This window comes from Strix uralensis, chromosome 3, assembly GCF_047716275.1.
Source record: "Strix uralensis isolate ZFMK-TIS-50842 chromosome 3, bStrUra1, whole genome shotgun sequence".
NCBI classification, from domain to species: Eukaryota; Metazoa; Chordata; class Aves; order Strigiformes; family Strigidae; genus Strix; species Strix uralensis.
Window position 1 is genome coordinate 55,742,223 of NC_133974.1, and position 23,146 is coordinate 55,765,368.

The 23,146-nt window shown below is 39.8% G+C and overlaps 2 protein-coding genes across 11 annotated transcripts in view; one reads left to right on the plus strand and one right to left on the minus strand.

The window, feature by feature from the left end:
- ZUP1 (zinc finger containing ubiquitin peptidase 1) lies at positions 1-10,524 on the minus strand. 4 transcript variants are annotated; one of them, XM_074862348.1, is made up of 9 exons: positions 10,123-10,524; positions 7,919-8,035; positions 6,979-7,088; positions 6,011-6,179; positions 3,874-4,062; positions 3,392-3,560; positions 2,615-2,766; positions 2,002-2,150; positions 1-812 (listed from the first exon to the last, which is right to left on the minus strand). In XM_074862348.1, the coding sequence occupies exons 1-9, from the start codon at positions 10,427-10,429 to the stop codon at positions 765-767; spliced, it is 1,410 nt and encodes a 469-aa protein (XP_074718449.1). In that variant the 5' UTR covers positions 10,430-10,524; the 3' UTR covers positions 1-764. The 4 variants fall into 4 exon arrangements, with proteins under 4 accessions (XP_074718449.1, XP_074718448.1, XP_074718451.1 ...); XM_074862347.1 differs by having other exon boundaries at positions 2,002-2,222; XM_074862350.1 differs by lacking the exon at positions 10,123-10,524 and adding an exon at positions 8,457-10,100 and having other exon boundaries at positions 2,002-2,222.
- Positions 10,524-23,146, plus strand: part of KPNA5 (karyopherin subunit alpha 5) — a 22,482-nt gene continuing 9,859 nt past the window's right edge. The window contains exons 1-10 of one of the 7 annotated variants that reach the window (XM_074862341.1): positions 10,643-10,745; positions 11,541-11,629; positions 12,938-13,071; positions 15,403-15,504; positions 15,587-15,686; positions 16,484-16,578; positions 17,416-17,547; positions 18,429-18,517; positions 19,722-19,821; positions 22,133-22,296. In XM_074862341.1, the coding sequence (XP_074718442.1) occupies positions 11,614-11,629; positions 12,938-13,071; positions 15,403-15,504; positions 15,587-15,686; positions 16,484-16,578; positions 17,416-17,547; positions 18,429-18,517; positions 19,722-19,821; positions 22,133-22,296 (932 nt within the window). In that variant the 5' untranslated portion in view covers positions 10,643-10,745; positions 11,541-11,613. Of the gene's footprint in view, positions 10,777-11,540; positions 11,630-12,937; positions 13,072-13,721; positions 15,288-15,402; positions 15,505-15,586; positions 15,687-16,483; positions 16,579-17,415; positions 17,548-18,428; positions 18,518-19,721; positions 19,822-22,132; positions 22,297-23,146 lie in introns of those variants that run through there. The other 6 variants (XM_074862340.1, XM_074862343.1, XM_074862342.1 and 3 more) reach the window with 6 other exon arrangements.

The window sequence follows — 23,146 nt, forward strand, 5'->3', positions numbered from 1 at the left end:
AACTTTTAAAAATATATTTTATTTATTCATGGTACAAAAGACATATTTTCTCCCTATACCCCAATGGATTGCCTTGGGTAACCCCTAAAGCACACGTGTCCCACTCTGGACATCCCACTTCCACCACTATGTTAGACAGCACAGCCAATGCTAACACTGATCCACCTCATAAGCACACATGTTCGTGTTTACAAGTGATACATCTAGAGAAGCCAGCTAACTGAAAAGAAGTTCAGTGGTAAACTAATCCCTGATGGAACAGACTGTATTGTGAAATCACTGAACTGTCTGTACTTAGCAAATAGTTGAGGGAGAATTTGCTGAGGCATAATAGATATTTGTTGATCAAATTTGATGAGAAATAGAGCATTGGCCTCAGAGGCAGCATAAATATATTTACAGAAGTAAACCACGACCAGGCACTCCAATAAAGTAGTTCCATAGTATCTTTATCCACTGCTTATTGACAGTTAACTATGGTGCACAGTTTGCTATGGGATGGTGGGTGTTACTTAGTAATTTAAGCAACTAAGAAAATACCAAATTACAAGGACTGTAATACTTCAGAGTTACAGATTCATCAGGATGACAGTTTTGACTGAATATCAAAACTAAATGTTTACTCCAGTGTTGTGCTGCTCCAGAGACCCCAAGCATTTTCGGAGACATGGTTTAGGTCTAGAGATTGTTGAGTTAGGGTCACAGTCCAGAAGTTTAATATTTTTCATTCAGCAAATTCCAGACAGAAGTGATAAACGCATCCTTTAAGGAATCTTCTCTGATGTCAAGACCTGAGAAGCATGGCAGCGAGCCTAAAAAAAGTGGGGAGAAAGAATAGCTTAATGAACGAAAATCCCACTTTAAAGATCATTTTCCAAATTAGTAGTTTAGTAAGCTTAACAAGTATAAGGGGTCATAGTTCATCTTAACGGGAGCTTTCAAGACAAAATTCTAAATAACTAATATTTTTAGATATAAATCAAATCTTTGAAAAGAGGAAAAAAATCCCCAAACCAAACAACCCCCCCACCACAAATCCCACACAACACTCTTCTTTTTACTGTGTCCTGAATTTTAAAGCTTTTGCAGTAGGAGGAAGATATGATGGCTGTGTTTCACTGATATTTAACATGTTCAAGGCCAGAAAACACTTAAGACAATACCTTATTTCAATATACAGACATTAAATAAAGTTGAGCAGGTGATTCAGTCACCCATTATTTCATAGTTTAAATAAAATTCTGTCCTGAAGCTTGAACATGCTGAACAGTGCTGATAAGACATCACAGAATCAGAACATGGGTCCTCAGAATCAATTTGTTAGTGTAGGAAAGAGAAAGCCTAAGAAACAAAACTTACATCTGACATTCAGCTGAAAACTTCTAAGGTCTTAAAAAGTTACAATGTCCAAAGTGAAACACGTGGATAGGATTTATAAAAATGCCAACAGCTCAAGCATGTAAGTTGCTCAGAGCTCTGTTTTAAATATATGAAGTTCTAACTACTTTCAGAAAGCAGAATGCACTAGTTCTAGTATCAAAGCTGAGGAAACACTGGATGGTTAGGCCTCAGTATCTGTACGTGTTGTTCTTCAACTATCAAAGGCCGATAGACACCATGTAGCTTTACAAAGTTGCAATAAAACCCCCTGAACATAATTTTGAACTGTGGATGCTTTATAAGTACCTTATATGCCCTCAATAAATTATTTAGGAAAAAATATTGTAAGAAAATGAAAAGGAAAAAACCACATAATTTACACGTGCAAACAGCTGCAAGCTTCATAAAAGATTTAGAAGTTGTCAGTTATATCAAGATGGCATGCATTTACATGCAAAACTTCTTTAGCCTTGATATCCTGGGATGACTCAATTCACAGAGAGTAAGCAGAAAGTAACAGAGAAGGAGGAGAGCAAAGACATGAAAAAAAAATAACCATGCAACCAAGAAGAGATCCTCTTAAACTTTTCATAGACATAAACTATTTTCGTCAATACTTACAGCTTTCTCTTCCAATGAGAGCACACCATCTACAGCCACTATCTGGTATTGCTTTTCTTTTAAGCTACCCACAAATCTCCGCAGTAGTTTGAGACTAGTACCATCGCTGTTTTGTTTTAGCAGTTTTTGCATTTCTTGGGAAGGACATCCTGGGTCAAACAGTAGCAAACATAAGGTTTTATTCTTCTTCTCTTCTATTCCAACAACAGTACGACTATGACCTAATTTCAAGATAGAGTTTCTGTATTTTAAAAACACATAAATCCCATTCCTTGTGGCATACTAATTTTCAGATCAAGGAAGATATTACTTGAAATTTGAATAAGGTAGTTATAAGCAAAGAGCAGATGTCAAAAAGTTGAGATTCAAGTCACATCGAGGTCTTCCACACAATAAAAATACAAACTTTAATGCTACTCTTACTAACTAAAAAAATAACAGGAAATAAAGCCATGCCTTCAATTAAATGAAGAAGGAATGTAAAATGCTGCTCTGAATTGCAGCTCTGAATATGCAGCTCTGTACGTAAATTAAGAAGGAATGTAAAATGCTGCTCTGAATATGCAGCACATACAAAGAAAGAGAATAGAAACGAGCATATTGTGACACTGACCTTGATGTTGCAAGTAGATAGGTGGTTTGGAAGTACACACTACCTTTGCACCACCTTCATTATCTGTAGAATAGTAATGCAAAACCCACTCAAATAATCGAGGGTGTGTACCCATAGGGCCAGTTGGCTTGTGAAAGTCAATGATTTGACACCTACAGAACATTTAGAATGAAAACAACAAGATTTCAAGCTGGTTGGTTGTTAAAACAACTTTTTCCACCTCTCAGTCCTTTCCTCCTGCACCAAGAATGCTTTGTAAACAGCAGTTACAGCCATCAAGTGGTCACTACCACCTTTTTTTTTTTTTAATACAGGAGAAGGGGACACAAAGCATGCAATATATAGTGTTCAAAACTGGAAGATTTCTTCTTTAACAAACACTCTACTCTGTTCAGTCTAACAAGAACTTGTGAAGCTTTCGATACACTAGAAAATCCAGTTAACAGCTTTCGGAATTATGCAAGTGGGTAGCTGAAATTCAGATTCTTCTTGAGAAGAAGCTTCTAGAGCAATTAAGTTTTTAATCAATGTTTGATTTTATGCATATGTGGCATAATTCTTCACCAAGTCTCAATGATCTACGTAGTTATTCAATTTAGGTACCTGCATAAGTAGTTACACAGCTTTATGCTATGCTAAATCAGATCTGTTTATAGGTTGGTTAACTTTAAAGCCCCTAAGGCGGCTTTGTCATTGCACTGTTGGCAATTCTGACATTTAAAGGTACAACACTTAAACCAGCACTTAAAAATAACAACAACAAAAAGCAATATTTACTTTATCCTGAGATTGGTTAACAGTGAATAAATTTCACACGCTCCTATCCATGCTTTGGAACCATGTAATCTGTTGTTGAAGTGAGATGCCCCATGAGGATCAAAGCCTTCTTTCCAGGCATCTTCAATCATGGACTGAATCTTTGGTATACTAGGAATTAGTGTAGTATCTGGAACAGAAAAGCTTTTGAATTGTGGTTACAGTTACTGAAATAGTCTATTAATTAAAAATATTCAGCTTCCTTTGTTGATGATACAAAGATGCACCAAAAGACCTAAAGGTAAAACTTCAGCCACATCATGCCTTGACAGCATTCACCCCTCTGATTCTTTCCACAGTAAAGATGCAGTGGTATAACAAGCATTTAATAGGTATCATTGACCTAGTAAGCCTTGCTGCGTAAATGAAAAGGTAAAAAAACATCAGTCAGTAGGTTGTCATCCAATGTATATGAAAAAAAAAAAAAGGCAGCGTTTTAATACCTCTCAAGCAGTCATTATACAAGCTGTTTTGCAACAGTGAGGAAAGGAGCATTTGGAAATTCCTGTAACCGCAACCCCAGCCTCTGTCACCTAAAGATGAGTGGAAGTGATCTACTCCTGTTGAAAGCCATACACGCCTCACATCTTTGTTTTCGTTCTGATAGTACTTGCACAATGCTTCAATGATTCCTAAAAGAAGACCAAATATAAAGATTATGATCTGTAAAATTAACTACAAAATTTGCCAGAAAAAGATTCTTTCCCCAGCTTGGAACACATACAGATTAAGACAATTTATTTTAAAACTTCTAAGTGATCCTACGTTGCATGTAGAACCCAAAACCAGTGGACACTGCACCTATTTCATTTCAATGGTCTTTGATGAATTTATGTACTACGAAGCTTTCAGAATTCAAGCTGCTACACAATATTTTAAATTAAACAGCTTGGACTACATTATAAAGTGTGATATGTGCAGGAACTATTACAATGAAAAAGTAATGTCACCAACAAAGCATTTCTATGTCCCTGCTACCTCCAGTACAACATCCCCTTAAAAACATGGAAATACTTATGCATGCTACATAATCCTTTAATTCCCCCAAAATTAATGAAAATGAAGGAACATGCTTGGGAATGCTCTCTCCAATTTGTATATATAAATTCTCAAAGGCTCTTTATTGCCATGCTATTGTGAAGACAATCTTTCCATAGCCATCAGAGATTATTTTCTGAATTTCTCTCTGATGTCTAAATCATTACCAAGAATGAAAACTTTAAATCATAGAATGCTTTGGGTTGGAAGGAACCTTAAAGGTCACCTAGTTCCAACCCCCTCCCATGGGCAGGGACACCTTCCACTAGACCAGGTTGCTCAAAGCCCCGTCCAACCTGACCTTGAACACTTACAGGGAGGGGGCAGCCACAGCTTCTCTAAGCAACCTGTTCCTGTGTCTCACCACCCTCACAGCAAAGAATTTCTTCCTTATATCTAATCTAAATCTACTCTCTCTCTGTTTAAAACCATTACTGCTCGTCCTATCCCTACACTCCCGGATAGAGTCCCTCCCCACCTTTCCTGTGGGCCCCCTTTAAGTACTGGAAGGCTGCTATAAGGTCTCCCTGGATCCTTCTCTTCTCCAGGCTGAACAGCCCCAACTCTCTCAGCCTGTCCTCATAAGGGAGGTGCTCCAGCCCCCCGATCATCTTCGTGGCCTCCTCTGGACCTGCTCGAGCAGGTCCATGTCCTTCTTATGTTGGGGGCCCCAGAGCTGGACACAGGACTCCAGATGGGTTCTTATGAGAGTGGAGTAGAGGGGGAGAATCACTTCCCTCAACTGCTGGCCACACTTCTCTTGATGCAGCCCAGGATACAGTTGGCTGCAAGTGCATGTATTATTTTCACTCAATACATTTTATAGAATAAATTGCATTTTACTTGTCAAGAACCAAATGGATATTTTGTAAGCTAGAACTACTAGCAGTAAGCTAAAAGACCTTTGAACTGTGGTCTTGGCAAGTAAAGACAAGGAAGGCTTTTGAAAGGGACACAGAAATGCATTGGCACTGTATTGTTGTACCAATTATAAAACATTTCAAAGAAAATGTATCAAGTAGATGCCTACTCCTCCCTGTTCTCTCATGAACTTTGCAATCAGATGAACACTGTGCTTACCTTGGACCAGCTTACATAGTACTACAACTAACTGAAACACAAGATAAAAAGCTACTGTAAATTTTAACAGTTACACTAGGTTATGAATGAATGAGTACTAAGTAGTGAACGACCATATGCTCAAGGACAACCAGCTTGTAATAAGACATTTGCATCTTTTGATAGATACTGTATTTGGGCCTTTAACCAGACAACTTGGTTCCAAGGTTCCATAGAAAAAAAGAAGAAAAAAGACAAAAAAAAGTCTTCTGGTTAGAATGAAGTCTAGAAACATACCAAGCTTTAATTTCCTTACTAGTTTAGGACTAAAATGGTATAGATTGATCTAGAAAATACAGATTAGAATTAAGATGCAACTAATATAAAACATACAATTATATACTTTGTTAAATACAGGTTTTGTCACTACAACCTAGGTCTAAAAAGTACAGTCTTAGTTGTATATAATTTCAACATTTTTACCTGAGGTCTTTGTTTTCCCATCATCTATGCCAAAAGCCAAACATTCCATCATGTCTGCTTTTCTCTTGTGATATTCAAAAGGCTGCATCCTTCCTCTATCAACCTCCCTTTCCATATTCTTTAGGAATTGCTGCTTGTAGCCTCCAGAATTATCCAAGCCATATTGTCTCTGTTAGGGATGGAATGTGCATTACTTAAATCATATTTTTTTAAAATCCACATTTAGTGATTTCGAGAAGCTGCATGCACAATCAGTAACTTTGGAAAATAGTGAATTGTGAGACATAAAAACTTCAGCTTTATGACACTTTACAGACAAAGGCCAAGCTTCACTCCTCAATAGGAACATGGGACTAGGAAAGCCATACCTGGAAGAGCAGGCACATCCCTCTGCTCCCTCTCGGGTAGAGAGCCATCGGCAGAGAGGCAGTCAATGGCCAGGAGGTTGTGAGAGTGGGAAATGAACTCTCAGGCTGTCAGGTGGGAGGGAGAGGGAAGCAGGCCCTAGCAGGGGAGTGGTCACTGGAGCAGGTGATGGTAACCAGGAAGAGGATAGCCAGGATGCTCAGGGCCCCAGGTACTCTGCCAGGGAATACGCTCCAGGCTGCACTGCAAGGCAGAGCACCAGAGCTGGGTGGAGCACAGTACAAGGCAGCAGGCATGCCGGGCCCCCGGTTAGAGCAGCAGGGCGTGTGCAGGGAGCCCCTCGCCTCAGCCTGAGCCAGCACCACTCAAAGCAGTAAAGCCAAGTAGCTCAAGGCAGGCATGCCCCGCACCCGTGCAAGGATGGGGGCTGCTGAGAGCTTGCATTTGCCTGCAACCCACTCCTGCACCACTACCTCAACGCAGCCTGTCTGACTGCACAGGTCTGACCTGGTACAGCTGTTCCAGGCCATTACAGTTCCAAGATACCCAGCTTCTAATGGCAAAACTGTTCAAAATTTTACCATTTATAAATAATACTGTACCTGCAGCTTTTTAAATTCTTCCCTTTCTCTCTTCTCCTCCTCTGATCTCTGCCGTTTATCTTCTTCAGTTTGGAGCCGTTGAGCCAGTTCTAGATCTCTTATGTTTCCACCTACCCAGGGATAACATTCCAAAGAGAGAAGACTTGATCAGGAAGTTAACAATGCTTTGATGGATCATTTATTTAATTTTTAAAGAGTCTTTTCTAAGCAGACATACACAAACACAACTGGGCATTACTTTTAGGAGCTATTTTGAGCTATTAGCAACAAACACTAAACAGGACTGACTGCATTCAGTCTACCAAGACTCAGACTCTTGACTTGGACAAAGTTTGTGCAGTTACAGAAGCAATTACTTGGCAAATAATGCATGTACCTCTACTACTAAGACAACAGCTTTTGTTTCCTATGTTTCACTTAATTGTTAGTGAGAAGTCCCAGTTTCTTGAATGCCACACACTTATTAGCTTCTAGGATCATTGCCAGCAGTCTCATAACAAAGTGACAAAAACAAATTTAGGATCAGACAACTGGATAGGGAAAAAAGAAGTTTTCATAAGCTATAGATTTTCAGCTCACCACACTGGAATGCATGACTCTTAAATTCCATGTATGTAAACCTCCTATAGAGCTAGAAAACAAAGTATAATATGGCTGTCTTTTAAACATTTTTCACTCCAAGTGTTAGTTTTGGCTAACATACAGTGCATTTACTTAACAAGCATGCACAAAGATTTCTTTTAGCATATGTAATTAAGTAGAGCACTTGGGCAAGTGACAGGACTTGCTATTAGCTATGTTATCTTCATTATGTATGTGTCCAGTTCTCTTTTTAAATAAGTAATTATTTAGTTTAAATTTTGTCTGAGATTCTATACTGCAATGTGCAAATAATTGGAAATGCTTTCAAGTATTATCAAGCCTGTATCCTTTCATGTACCTTCTGAAAAGCTATGTTCCTCTAAGTGCAAATCCACGTGTTCTTCAAGAATCTGAATGTTTGTACATGTAAGACTGCACATTGGACATTCATATAGCTGTTCACTATTTTCTGTGTCTGAAAAAGAAATGCAATTTCTTGATTAATGCAATTCCTTGTTTTTGTGAGAATGACCCTCCTAAATTGATATCCAGTCTACAATAAACACTCAGTAATGAATTTTGTGTTGCCACTGAAACTCCCCAGTGAAAGGCAGCAAATTCTAAACAGGTGTTACTCTCTTAACCACTTAAGAATTTGTATCTAAATATCTGACAAGACATATTTTCCTTCAATTAATCAAGTTTTGCCCCATATAGATCACAATTTGCTATGATAATACTTGTATTAAGAAATGTGGAGTCTGAAATATCAAACTGTTAATCAAAAGATCCGTCCTGCTAACAAAAGAACACTTGCTTAAAAAATTTAATATTCATGCAGTAACACAGCAGTTGATGGGCAGAAAGGACGAAGTAAAACGTGCTGTCATTCTTACTTTGTTGGTCTTTCTGCATCTCCTCAAATAAATATTCTTTCTGCAGTTTTAGTATTATTATTGAAGAATACCAAATAAAATAGGTAAGGTCCAAAAGGACTTCTGGAGATCATCTAGTCCCTAAAAGCAGGGTCAAATCAAACAGGTTAAGTTACAAAGGGCTTTTTCCAGTCAGTTTTCAACTAACTCCAAGGATAGACACTCTACAAGTTCCCTAGACAACTTATGTGACCACTCTCACAGTAAAAAAAAAAGTGTTCTTGTGTTTAAATGGCATTTTCTGTATTTCAATTTGTGTCCACTTCCTGTTGTCCTGCCACTAGGAACCACAGAGAAGAGCTTGACTCCATCTTCATTGCCCTTCTTTTGCGTCCCTGGATTTTACTTGCACCTTCCCCGGTTCACAAAATACAGGAATTAATATGCTGTGTTAGCTGTTTCTGGAAAGCATTTGCCCAAGCTAAAAGTTCATGACTGGCTGGAGGGAAACTTGATAGTATAATAACCTAAATTCACCAGCAACATTTTGCATAACACTGCAAACATATAGTTTCCTGAAATACACTATGTACATTAAAAAAACCAAAACACCCTTAATCCAACTGTTTTTAAAATAGGAAATTGGCATGCAGGCAAGTATGTTATTTATTCAAGCTCTGCATTATTTATACCCACAGAAGTAAGATATTATTCAATGCTAAGATCTGTTTTATGGTTTGTTGGTTTTTTTCTTAAGAAAAACATATTTTTAATCACAGACTATGCAGTGTGGTTGACTATACTGCCACATTCTGCATCTTCATCCTCTCTAGTTTTTCTTGTCAGTATACAAAGCTTGTTACATCAAGAGTGTTAGTCTTCTAAGAGAATTACCCACTAGCAAGAGATGCCATTACTAAGTTTCTGAAATAGCTACCAGCAACTTTGGACAGTTCGTCAGAATAAAATTCTGACCACACTTAAAATAAAACAAAGTTGTCGAATAAATAACTGTTTTCCTTACTCCAACTTTATTCCCCCAAACATATCCTTGTGATCTCCAAACCAACCTTTAGTACTTCAGGATACTTTGGTGCTGGATCTTTCATAAATCTCTATTTCAAACTGAAAACTGCCTTTCCCTAATGCATACTGCAACTGCTCAACATGATCCTATCAAAGATGAGCCTTCAAGAGGCGGTCAAGCCTTTGCGACCACACGTGCGTCCAACAGGTAAAAACCACCTCCTTGTCACACAAAAGCTTTACAATTTACTTTCATTGATACGGATGGTGTATGCTGGGTGTGCAAAACACTGCAGGTTCGCCTGCTCATCTGCATTAGCGTTCTAGTGCTGCTCGGGAGCAGGTTTTCCAAGTGGCACCCCCACCGCCTTCACCCACTGTCCCTTTCTAAGCGACTTCTTCCTACCGCCTTCAGGCGCTGCCCCTTGCCGGCACCCACGGCCGGTCTCGGAGCTCTCCCGCTGCACCCGCCGGGATGAGGACACAGGCGAAGGGCCGCGCAGGCAGCGCCCCCGACGTGGTGTCGTCGCCGCCGGGCGGTCGGTCCCCGGCACACCGGCAAAGCGCCGCAGGGGGGCTCTCCGCTCCCCGCCCGGGCAACCACGGCCAGTCCCAACCCCCGCGGGGCCCGGGCGCGACGCCCCCCACCGCTGCCTCTCACCTGTGCCCGGGGCGCCCAACAGGTGCCCGTGCCGCGCCCTGACGTGCGCCTCCAGCTCCCGTCCCGCCGCCTCTCCACAGAACGGGCACTCGGGCAGCCCCTCGGCGAGCTCGGGGCGGCGAGCGCCCGGCGGCCCCGGCTCCGGGTGGGCCGCCTCGATGTGCCGGCGGAGCTCCTCACAGCCCGGGGCGGTGGCGACGCCGCAGAGCGGGCAGCGGGGCTGGCGGCCCAGGTGCGTGCGCCGCAGGTGCCGCCGCACCGCCGTCTCCGAAGACAACGCCTGCCCGCAGACATCGCACACCAGCATCGCGCCGACCACGGCCACGGCCACGGCCACGGCCCGCCCCAGGAAGCGGAACGATCGCCCGGCGCCCTCAGCTTCGCCGCACGCCCCGCCCTACCCACAGCCTGCTGGGAAGGGTCGTTTCCTTGCCCGGGCAGGGTGCCTGTGCGCGCAGGGCCTGCTGGGAACGGAGGGGCCCGCCCCCCGGCCAGTGCGGCGCGCGGCGGGGCGGCGTCCGCCATCTTGAATTGCGATCGGCTGCCGGTGCCGCGCTCCGGGGCGGAGCGGGGTGTTCTCGCTCGGAGGGCGGCTGGGCGCCGTGCGATCTCCGCTTCGATGGGTAAGAGCGAAAGAGCGCTGAGAGCCGGTGGGTAAGGGCAGGAGCAGGACGGGTCGCGTCCCCCTCCGGCGCGGGGTGCGGTGCGGTGCCCCTTGCCGTGAGGCTCCCTGGCGCAGGCCGGTCTCCTGCCTGCTCGGGGTGGCTGGCAGCAGCGGGGCGTTGCCGCGCGCGGCAGCTCGGTCCCCGCCAGGAGGGGCGATCGGTGCTGGGACGGGGTCTTCCCGCGCTGTTCCCCACCGTTTCCTCAGAGGGCTACCGTCCTCCCGCTCCCCTGCCCTACCGCTGGTGGAGGGGACCCTCCTCAGGGCGTGTGTGTGAAGAGCTTCGCCAGTCTCCCTTTGTGGCCGGGGTGGGTGTCCTCTGGGCCGAGCAGCCAGCAAGGGGACTTGCGGTCTGACCGGGCCCTGCACCAGGCTCTTGGCCGGTGCGAAGCCAGCGGGCGGCGTCCGGCCTCCCCCGGCGCTGCCGGTCGGGGAGGGGGCGGCGGTGCTGCAGGGCGCGGTATTTAGGGAGCCTTATGTAGGCAGGGAGAAAAAATCACTATTGGTATGATAGGCCTTAGTCTAGGCACAACAAGTGGGCGAGGTGCAGGATGTGGTGGGTGGAGGGACTTAGTGTTAAAACGAGTGTAGTTTTGCAGAGCAGAAGGACAGGCTTCCTTGGATTTAGATGCAGAAGTCGTGAAGCCTGAATAGATCAAGGACTGCCAGTCTTTTTGGCCTTAGGATGTGTATACCAAAATCCTTGTGAGGGGAATGAAGCTATATATTCATAACCTTTTCTTTTTGAAAACAGTTTGGATGAGACCTTCCTCCCAGTTGAGCATCTTTTGTAGAGCTGGTGACCTAAACTGGGTGACTTTGGATGCATGCTTCTCTTACTTGGTTCGTTGCTTGGCCTGACAGTTTTATTGGTGCAATTAAATTAGCAAGGCATGAATGATTAAGGAAGTGAGGATGCTCTAGGACTCGTTAAGCCAGTTGAAAGATTATCTTCTTAAACTGTACCTCAAAAGTTACATGACCATTACTAGAAGATTGCTTTAAATTGTGGCACACTCAGCATCGTGGTCCAGAGGTGGCAGTAGTTTACTAAGGTTCTTGTGAAGCAAATGTGTTTGGGTGAAATAGGCTGCTGAGTCCTTGTAAGTGTCTTGTTGATGTCAGCCTAAGTCTTCAGACTGTTTTCCTCTCATAGCTTGTGTTTATTGCTCAGCAGTCCTTGGTACTGCCGATAAAAGAAAAAAAATAGTCCCAGCATGGCAGTTGATAGAGAATTGTGCACAGCTCAAGAGCTGTAGTTCAGATGTTTTACTGTTGTGGAAGAATTCCAGACAAGTGAAGAGTTAGTGTAGAGTCTTAAATCATATTTTTGACAGTTACTTCTCAGATGAAGGCTACAGTTTTAACTTCCAAAACAAGCACCATGCTATTAACAATCTTTTTCAGTCAGTTTGATCATTTCAGTGACAGAATCATGTTTTACTACTTTTATCTTTTCACAATTGATATGCCTGCAATGACAGTCAGGTTCTAATCCTCTAATCCATCAAAAGAGCTGTTAATTAGAATTAGTGAATCATTTTATTAGTTTAAAATGGAAAAGAGTATGCCTGTCTGGGTGCTGCTGACCCTTAATTTGTTTTTCTGCATACAGTTTTAGAAGGAAATGCAGCATAACCTTTAGATCCTGTGTTATGTTTGTGATCCTGTGTTATGTATCTTAAAAAAAAAAAAAATCAAGAAACAATGTAGTAAGATATTAAATGAAGCAGCAATTACTGCAGGTTCTCTTCTTGGATTTTTCCTTATTTTTGAATACATTTAATGTCTTCATGAGAGGAGGAAACAAATTCCTTGTTGACAATCAAAATTTAGCAATGTAATGTTTTTGTTTATTGTTTCTCAGTTCAGTTTCATAAGGCCCATAATTTCTTTTTGCAGTATCTTATGCCCTTTAATGAAGTATCTCATCCCTGAGATGATCTGTAGTTTAATCCCCGGTTTGGAAATGCCTGTCTAGGCAAAGATTTTTCTCTGATTTCTACCTTAGAGACTTTTGTTGATGGACTGGGTATTGCAAGCAGCTGCAGGAATATATAGCTGCTGCTGTAGGTACTTTTGCAGTACAAGAGATGGCAGGTTTGCCTTGCGAGGTTTGGCCGTTTGGAGTAATTTTTCTTTTTTTAATAGACAACATGGCAAGCCCGGGTAAAGATAACTTCAGAATGAAAAGTTACAAGAATAATGCACTTAATCCCCAAGAAATGCGCAGACGAAGAGAAGAGGAAGGAATCCAGCTTCGGAAACAGAAAAGGGAAGAACAGGTAAGTATCTTGGTGAGCTGTTAACTGTTAAGTGCTTGTGAAGCTAAATTCAGATATATGACAGGACTTGAGCAGACTCCTCCTGTGGAGCCAAATCCAGAGCGCTGGGTTGAATGTCTGTTTTCTGTGTAGTCTTGGGGAGCATTAGGCACCTCTCAATAGGATTGTAAAACAAAAAAGTGAACAGAAGCCCTCTTAAGTCACTAGGGCATGCAGAGGAGAGACCTGTGTCTTAAGTTTCATCCTTAGTCTAGGTTTAAACATGTAAGACTGGGCTGAAAGGATGCTCTTATTTGCAGTAAGGATTAGAAACCTTGTATTCTCTTCCAGAGTTTGGGCCAAAGTTGTACTCTTAGAAGGGAGAGCATTATTTTCATCTTTGAAGCCATACTTCAAATTTTCCAAGAGCTTTTCTACAACAACTTAGCAAAGTGGCTACCAATTAGTGATCCCTGAACTATTATATATAACATTTACAGTTGTCCTCATTGAATTTTAGTGATCAGGGTACATGGAACATTGTATAATTTAATGATTTGTGGTAGGTCTTTTTACCAAAATGTTTAGTAGTTTCTTGCCAGGAAAGTAAGGAATGTAGTTTGTTTTTCTGCTTGGTCTAAAGTGGCTGAATTTGTCTCCCACAACCTAGAGAGTGTCCCAGGCACTGATCTACAGTCTTCTCTGAGGTGGGAATGCTTACCCTTCTCCTGGGAAAGTGGTGCTACTGCATGGAAAAAGAATTTAAATTAGTTGGGCCGGAGAGGTAAGAGTAAGAAGTAGTATGATACTGGAGCATTTACCTGTGAATGGGTAACTGCACTGCAGTTCCTGCTGAAAATTTTGTTTGTGTATTTTGCAGTAAATACTCCCTAGATATATTATGAAAGTAATAGGTATTTCCTCTCCCATGCTGACTGTTGTAACAATGAGAATACTGTTATGTTCTCCTTGATCTTAATTTGTTGGACTGTTTTTTTTCAGCTCTTCTTGAACTGGGGAGAACAAGTTTATGCAGGGAGATGAGACAGCTTTTGCTCCAGAAGAAATTGTAACTGGTAGATAGACCATGATCCTAAACAAAAACAGTTTATACGTTTCAACCAAGAGCTTCCGTGTCCTTGTTGAGTGCTAGAAGGAATGGCTGGTCTTCCAAAAGAGGAATGTTGTTTCTTCTTCCTTTGTGGGTTTAAATGCAATTAAACCTTGTTTACGTCCAGGATTGTGGTCAATCCAGAAGTGTGTTGAACAAGGGAGAGAATGGCTTGATTTAGGTTCCTCTTTGAAATATGGGTAGATGTAAACATGGAGTTGCTTTTGCAGTTTTGGACATGTACAGTAGCAAAAATCTAGGTGTCTGTAGACACATAGAGGACAAACCCATAAGGATTTAGTAGGACATTTCATTGTTATGCTTAAAGGCAAAATCTTAGTCAATGGACTGAGATTCTAACATTTATTTTTAAGGATACCAACATAATATTCTTAGAATTGTTAGTTACAGTAGTTGTAAGTGTAGTACTGGATTAAAGATAAAAATTTAGGTTTGGTTTCTAGAAGAAAACCGGCTAATGTGAATGTTTTGCTTGTATGCCAGAAAATGGAAGAGACACTCATTAAACATAGCATATTAAATACTACAGTGCAGGTATGTATTTTGAGCACAGGCAGTGTATGCAGCCAATTATAAAGTGATTTTTGGACATAGAGAATGTTCAATGTTACATAATTTAAAAGTTCACCTTGAAGCTACACTATTTTTTCTCCAGCTATATTAAAATAATGTTCCCATTTCAATCTTTCTGCAACTGCATATGAAATACAGGTACTGTTTGGTGGTCATGCAAAGCAGGTACCTATTATTTAGACCTTCTGTTGAAGGGAGGAATGCAGTGTGTTGAAACACAAACATTGTCTCTGTGTTGATGATTTTAGACTATAAACTAAAAAAGGAGAAAGTAGCTTGTTGAATACTGTTTCCTGTGTAAAAATAAATGCTAATTGTGAGGGATAAAGACTACAAGTAAAAAGATCTATGTTCTTTTTCTTACATATTGAAAAATGTATGGATCTTTGCTAATTAAAAGGAACATCAGTTTTTAAGTGTCTCTCTGAAGTGTTGCAGTGCAGTTTATCAGGATACAGATATAGCTGTGTTTTTCTCCTATATGTTCTTTAAACTTTCATATAGAATTCCATTTGCATGGGTGAGTAGAAAGGTGAGTAGTTGAAATACTCTGACTGTTTTGCTGAAAGCATTTCTTGAAGTGTATGTCATCAGTACCCACTCTATGGTAAGTTCTAATGTCTCCCAAAAATGCATTTTTTGTTTAGCTGTTTAAACGCCGAAACGTTTCTCTCCCGGGAAATGAAGAATCTATGGTAGAAAGTCCAATTCAGGATCCTGATGTCAGCTCTACTGTACCTATTCCAGAGGTAATTACTTTAGAGTGTGTTTACAATGTTATCTGTTAATGTGCATGGTACTAGATGTAAGAAATCTGCCTTTCATTTTTAGGAAGAAGTTATTACAGTAGATATGGTGCAGATGATTTTCTCAGATGATCCTGATCAGCAGCTCACAGCAACTCAGAAATTCAGAAAATTGCTATCTAAAGGTAGATAAATATTGCCTGACTTTTTTTTTTTTCATTCCTTCTGTGTTGTTACTACGAATTTTAGTCTTAGAGTCAGTTAGTTTTGTTTTACTTGAAAATAGAGCTTGCTGAAACTTCTAGTTCTGTTTATAGAGAAACTGTGCCAAGTCTCTTCCGACCTAATGGCTAAATACAGAAAGCTTCATTATTCTAATGTTAAGTCTTTCAGACAAAGTAACAAAAGCAAGGATATTTTGAATGAAGTGTCCAGGGCAGTAATCAACTGCACACTAACATTACTTACAGTACTTGTTGCAGTGATGCAGTTTCTGCTTCTTGTTCTGTAATTGAGGGGAGAAAAATTATATGGCTGCCAAAGAACAGTTGTAACTTGTTTTTGTTGAGACTGTAAGATATGCAGTCTTAAATTAATGCCAATATTGGTATAGCATATTAGGTAAAAGTATGTTTGGTCATTTAAAATAGTATCTAATCATAATTGCTTTTCCACTGACCTCAGCTAGTGATTGAGGGAACAGTGTTTTGTAATGTGTTACTAACATGCCAGTGGATAATAGTATATGTTACTATTATCATACATAATAGTGTGTTTACTAAATTGTAGCATTTTATGGAGATAATCCTGCAGTCTTCTAAAGTCAAAAGTTTAGCTCTTTCATTTGAGATTAAAATGATTGAATGCTAAAAATTATGATAGGAACTGAGAATCATATTCATGTTTTGTGTCATACTGAAAAAGTAATTTATTTGGTCTTTTTTCTTAGACTTACACAAATATGTTTGTTTTTATTCCCTAGAGCCTAATCCACCTATAGATGAAGTCATACAGAAACCAGGAGTAGTACAGAGATTTGTGAAATTTCTAGAGAGGAATGAGAATTATACTCTGCAAGTGAGTTTGGCTGGTACTGATTGGGGGTTTGGAATGGGATCAGAAATATCCAAAAGAGCTTTGGAAACCATGTGCCTAAAAAGAAATAATTTTTAATAACCAAATTATTTTTAACCACTGAAGCTGTAAATTTTAGTTGTGTAAACTGTCAGTTACTGCCACTGAAATTGTGACTTGACTCTTGTGACTTTCATAGTACTCTTTGGGGTTATATATTCAGCTGGTCATATACTTGGGTGTTGAAAGCAGAATGTGTTCAGGAGGGCTTCCAGAGTGGTGTATTAGGATCATCAACACTGATGTGTGAGCAGAATCTGTTTTATTTGTGTTGAGTATATTGTAGTACTTTACAGGTGAAATCTTAGAAAAGAAGGAAAAAAAAATACAGGAAACTGGAAGACTTGTATGAAAACCTCTTAGAAAATCTTTGAAAAATATGTAATTAACGATAGGAGAATCTAGTTCTGTCTACTTGTGGTAGCCTATGCAATAGCACTTAGGCCTTGTGTAAGTTCATACTAGAAGAATTAAACTCGATATAGAGTAAACAGAAGGGATTTCTACTGGTTAATAGAGATCTGAAATCTTCCTTAAAGTTAGTGCTGCAAGCCAAGCCTAAAAATAATTTAGATACTGAAGGTTCTTATTAAATAGAGATTTTGTCAATGCCAATTATTGTATAGAAAGTACAATAATAATAACCATTTTAGTAGAAAGGAAAAAAAGTTGGAAAATTAACCTCTGCAACTTTCATGACAAACTGTTTTTCACGAATTGTGAATTGGTTTTCATGAATTGTGAGTGGTTTAACGTGGTTGTCTTTGTGCTCCTCAACAGTTTGAAGCAGCTTGGGCTTTGACAAACATAGCATCTGGAACTTTTCTACACACCAAAGTTGTAATTGAAACTGGAGCTGTTCCAATTTTTATTAAGTTGCTTAGTTCAGAACATGAAGATGTACAGGAGCAGGTAAATGTTTTCTTGGGGTGTTTTATAACTACTTAAAATTCATTTATGAAAATATTTTTTGGGATATGTGTGGTTACAAAGGTTTTGAGCCCCGTTTGCCCATTGATCTGGCTCCAGGAAGATAAAAAATTTACCTTCAGTATATTTTTTCCCTCATGTTTTTTTTCCCTCTGATTCTTTCAAGTTTCTCTGAACGTGCTTTTTATTTCATGTTATTGCGTAATTTGAAGAAAGCACCTAATTTCTATCGTGGCATATTGTGGTGGACAGGATCTAAAACACCATAATAGAAATAATACAGTAGAAAACAATGTGAATTTTTTTTCCTAAGCTATCTTGCAGCTTTATCATTCTGCTCTTCCACCTTATTATGTTACAATCTTCATTAACATTTTCCTGAAATTAATTTTCTTTTGGTTTGGTTTTGGGGGTGTTTTTTTTATTTTTGAGAGGCTGTAATTGACTGGCTTTTATTTAGCATGTTTGAAAGTTTGTATAGTGAAAGTTCATGATTTAACTTTTTTATTCCTCATACACTGTTTGCAACTTTGAGCCAGTTTTAGTGAATCTATTACACATAGTGAGCGAGCATAACTATTGAAAAGAGTGCGTGTATCCTTTTTATTGAAAAGCACAGGAAGCAACATATTTTCATAACAGAAGACTTTCTTTCCTTGAAGGCATGACTGCCAAGTGTAGGTAATTGACTTTGTGTGACTTCACAAAAAATGCAATATAGAAATCAGTAGTCTTCTGAAATTTCATATTTGTAATGATACTGCTTTTATTTATTCTATAATATTTGCTATTAAAAATGTATAGATCTGTAAAAGTTGATTTGCGAGCACGTATAAATTCACGTGGGTGCTTTGCTTTTTAAGGCAGTGTGGGCTCTTGGTAACATTGCTGGTGATAATGCAGAATGCAGAGACTTTGTTTTAAACTGCGGAATATTACCACCCCTCTTGGAGTAAGTATTGTAAATTAATACTATAATTATAGTGTAAAGATATAGATAACTGTAAACTTCAACTCAAAATTTATTTGAAAAGAATATAGGCTCTTTGCTAAATTGAGAATGTTTCTTTCTTTTATGTTATATTGCTATGAATCTAATGTTTTGGATTACCTGAGCTTCATGCGTATCTTTAATTAGTCTATGACTGGAAGCTTTCCAATGTTTGCAAAGGGAGAGAAGTGTTACTTCGTAGGTATGAAATTTCTGTATTGTGCAGAACTCTGTGTTGCCAGAGTTCTGGATATATAGGGTGGGAGAGATGATTTAATTTACACTTGCATTAGTGTGATTCCAACTGGCTGGGCAATAGACTGGTTTCCCCACCTTTGTCCAGTAGCTCCAAGCTCCAGTCTTGCTACCTATCCATTTGCTTGTTGAGATGAACTGGCAGAGTAGTTGTTACATGAACTGTGTTACACCAGATTTCTATTCACTAGGAATAGCATTCCAGTATTTACTATACGCTTACAATAGGATGTAAGGTAGCATCATCACAGGGAAAAAATTTACACAACACAAATTTTGTTCAATTTATTATTGCTTCAAATAATAAAATGCTTTAAGATATTTGTAAAATAGCTTAGAATAATAGAGGAGACTGTGATTACCTGCCTCGAGGATTTAAATGATAAACATTTTTTTTAGACATTTTGGTACGTATTTGAAAATTAACCTGATTTTTCAGGTGTCGAATCTTTTGCATTCCATCAGCAAAGCAGTAAAGCGTTAATTTTTTTAGAAGATCCTTTAAGTTTCTAACTTTTTATGGAACTATTTTTATTAATTGCATTCTCTGAATGAAAACGTCAAAGTTAATTCAAGGGAGTGTTGCATCTTAAGAGGGTCTGAGGCCCCTTCTGAAGACCCTCAGAAAAGATTAGTTGAATGATTTTTTTCATATGAGCAATGGTTTACTTTTATATGCATATACTTGATTTGGGAATGAGATGTCCATGCAAAATAATCTATTCAGATTCAGGTATTCTAAGAAAATATTTGCAGTATGTAAGCTATGAAGAGAAATAAATTGAAACTAGTGCCCAATAATAGGATTTCTTTTCCTGATTTGAGGTGCTTTTGGTAATAATAGAAATAAAAAGACATACCTTTTCAATAAGAAATTGTTATTTTTATTATTGTTGTCTCTCTTTGGCAGACTGTTAACAAATTCAAATCGTCTTACAACAACTAGGAATGCAGTCTGGGCCCTCTCGAATCTCTGTAGAGGAAAGAACCCACCTCCAGACTTCAGTAAGGTATAACAAAGCATTTGTTTTAAGAAATCAGAAAGCTCAGGAAGACTTTTGCTTGTAGTATGTTATACCACACAGAATCTGGAGATAGAGTCAATTTTATCTTTTTTAATGTAATCACACTGTTGTCCATCTGTTGTATCTGCAAAAAGTCATATGCTTTGACACCTATCAGCAATGAAATTAAATGACTTAAAAACTTGAGATTGTATTTAGTCATTCACTGGTATGAAATGATGGACAAATAATACATTCAGCATTAAACCCCTTGGGGCTGTATTTTCTCCAGATCTGTTTCAGAGGATGTGAGTTAGGATTGAAGCTTTTTAAACATTTTTTTTGTTTGTTTTATGATTGTGAGTGCATGCTGCAGGATTAAAATTTTGAGTTTTCTGTCAGATACAGTTAAATCAGATTATGATGACAGAGTTGATTTGCTTGCATGCTCTCCCCTTCACTTCCTGCTGTCTGCAGTATGTGGTTATAAAGACATGAAAGACTGTAGATGCTAGTAGGAGTATTAGCTTCTTATTTTCAGTATGAAATTAATTCCTGGTAAGGTCAATGACATTAAAAGATTAAAAGAACTGAACATTGGATATTCTGGTAGAAGAGACTGAGGTTAAATGATCGTTGAAGAGAATCTGGAGAGAATTTACATGTCTTGAAATTTACCTCATGAGATAGTAATTACTGTCATTGCTACTTAATTCTTGGAGACATATTAAGAGGGAATTTCTGATGTCAGTTAATGGATCATATCACAATTGCTCTGCCTAGGTTATATCCTTCAGTAGTGTTTTGTTCTGGTAGTAAAAAACCAACAAGATTACTTGCTGCTTAAACACGACTTCAGTGGAAAAGGATGCCCTGTAGGCAGCTGCTAATAAGAATAACTCCTTTGCTTTTTGCCATTTGCAATAACATCAGTTGGACACGTAAAGGGGGCTGAATTGCATAACTGATGTAAGATAAAGAATTAAGTTCTACAAAGAATGTGAAATTCCCAAGCTGTACAGCTGAAACCTGTCAGGTTCCAAGTGGAGTAAAGATGGTCTAGTTCATTTGGCTCTGTCTGAGTGGACCTTGTAGGAGATTAAGGCCAGAGACTACACAGAATCACAGAATCATCTAGGCTGGAAAGGACCTTGAAGATCATCTAGTCCAACCGTTAACCTAGCATTGGCAATTTCCAACTACACCATATCCCTCAGCGCCATGTCGACCCTACTCTTAAACGCCTCCAGGGATGGGGACTCCACCACCTCCCTGGGCAGCCCATTCCAACACCTAACAACCCATTCTGTAAAGAAATGCTTCCTAATATCCAGTCTAAACCTTCCCTGGCGCAACTTGAGGCCATTCCCTCTTGTCTTATCACTCATTACTTGGTTAAAGAGACTCATCCCCAGCTCTCTGCAACCTCCTTTCAGGTAGTTGTAGAGGGCGATGAGGTCTCCCCTCAGCCTTCTCCTCTCCAGACTAAACAACCCCAGTTCCCTCAGCCGCTCCTCGTACGACATGTGCTCCAGACCCTTCACCAGCTTCGTTGCCCTTCTCTGGACACGCTCGAGTAATTCAATGTCCTTTTTGTACTGAGGGGCCCAAAACTGAACACAGTCATCGAGGTGTGGCCTCACCAGTGCCGAGTACAGGGGCAAGATCACTTCCCTGTCCCTGCTGGCCACGCTATTTCTGATACAGGCCAGGATGCCATTGGCCTTCTTGGCCACCTGGGCACACTGCTGGCTCATGTTCAGCCGGCTGTCAATCAACACCCCAAGGTCCCTCTCTGACTGGCAGCTCTGACAGTTGCAGTGAAAACTGAGGTCAGCTGTTCTTTGATTTGGTTCAGTGAATGTTGAGTCCTCTGTGAATACCTCTTGAGTTTCTTTGTGGTAAAGCAATTATAAATTGGTTATTATGAATAACCTCCAGTACTCCTACAAAGTCAGCAATACCAAAAAATGTTATTACTGTGAAATTCTCTTCCCTGAGTGATTCAAGAAAGCATCAGTAATTCCTGATCATCTGGTTACCTGTAAAAGTAGATGTTTTTTATTCAAGATGAACAATTATATACCTAATATAGTATCTCTAAATAAACAGGCTGTGAATCAGAATTTATCCAATTTGCCGGTTTGAATTGGACATTAGTTTAATCAAGAAGTGTTCCACGTAGGTCCTGATTCATTAATTAGCTCATGTGCTTTGGCAGTAAATAGTTTTATACCTTTATGCCTTTGCAGAACGTTCTCTGAAACTTGAAAAATACAAGCCACCTGATTTTATGCAATATTTTTCTTTAACCTAGGTTGCTCCTTGCCTAAATGTTCTATCAAGACTGTTGTTTAGCAGTGACCCGGATGTATTAGCAGATGCTTGCTGGGCCCTCTCTTACCTTTCAGATGGTCCCAATGATAAAATTCAAGCTGTTATTGATTCTGGAGTGTGTCGAAGATTGGTAGAGCTGCTTATGTAAGTCTTCACCAAATAAATGTTTTGCAGTGCTGTTAATATTAATGAATTCAAATTGAGTTGTTTTTTCTCACCTCAAGCCTGAATTTATTTTGTGAGAAGTGATGAACATTAATTCAGTCTGAAACCTTTTAAGTTTCTTGCTAGGTTGCTTGGCTCCTGGGATTTTTCCTGAGATTGACAGTGAAAAAAAGTTTTCTCCAAAGTATCTCTTACATTCTTTAAAATTTAATGAAGGAACTCATTTATGTGGAGGAATAGAAAGGTGAAGATTGAAGACCAAGCTTGAATTGTAAATTAATTTCTCAGCTTAGTTTTAATTTCACAGTGTATTTTGGTTTTTTGCCTTTCTAGATGTAGACTGCAATATAGTTCTGGGACTCACAAAGTCCAGAGGTGGGCTTGTGCCACTTTTGAACCGTTCCAGTATATTTGGTTTATGGTTCATTATTTTCCCAGAAAGGGAGATGAAATCCCTGTGTTCACACAGGGACTGCAGAGTAGGTCAGGGATAGTAGTTCCCAGCACTGACAGCTCAGCACAGTTCCCTGTGAAAAGCTCGTTTGTGTAGCTGTCAAGAGAGGGTGTGGTTGCTTTCTCTTCTGTAGAAGCTTTAGGTCAACTGAGTAGATTTCCTTCCCCCCACACCTCAGTTGAATCTGGGAATATGGGCTTGTACTGGCTTCTAGGGTTATTGATTTACAAAAGGGGGAAGTTCACTTACACCGGGAAGCGGCTAAGTTTTAGTGTACAGCTAGTAATGTCCCTTTTGTTTTTGTGGCAATTGTATGATGCAGGTTCCAGTATTGTATTCAATAATACTTGAGCTGGGTGAAATGAATCTGCTGGA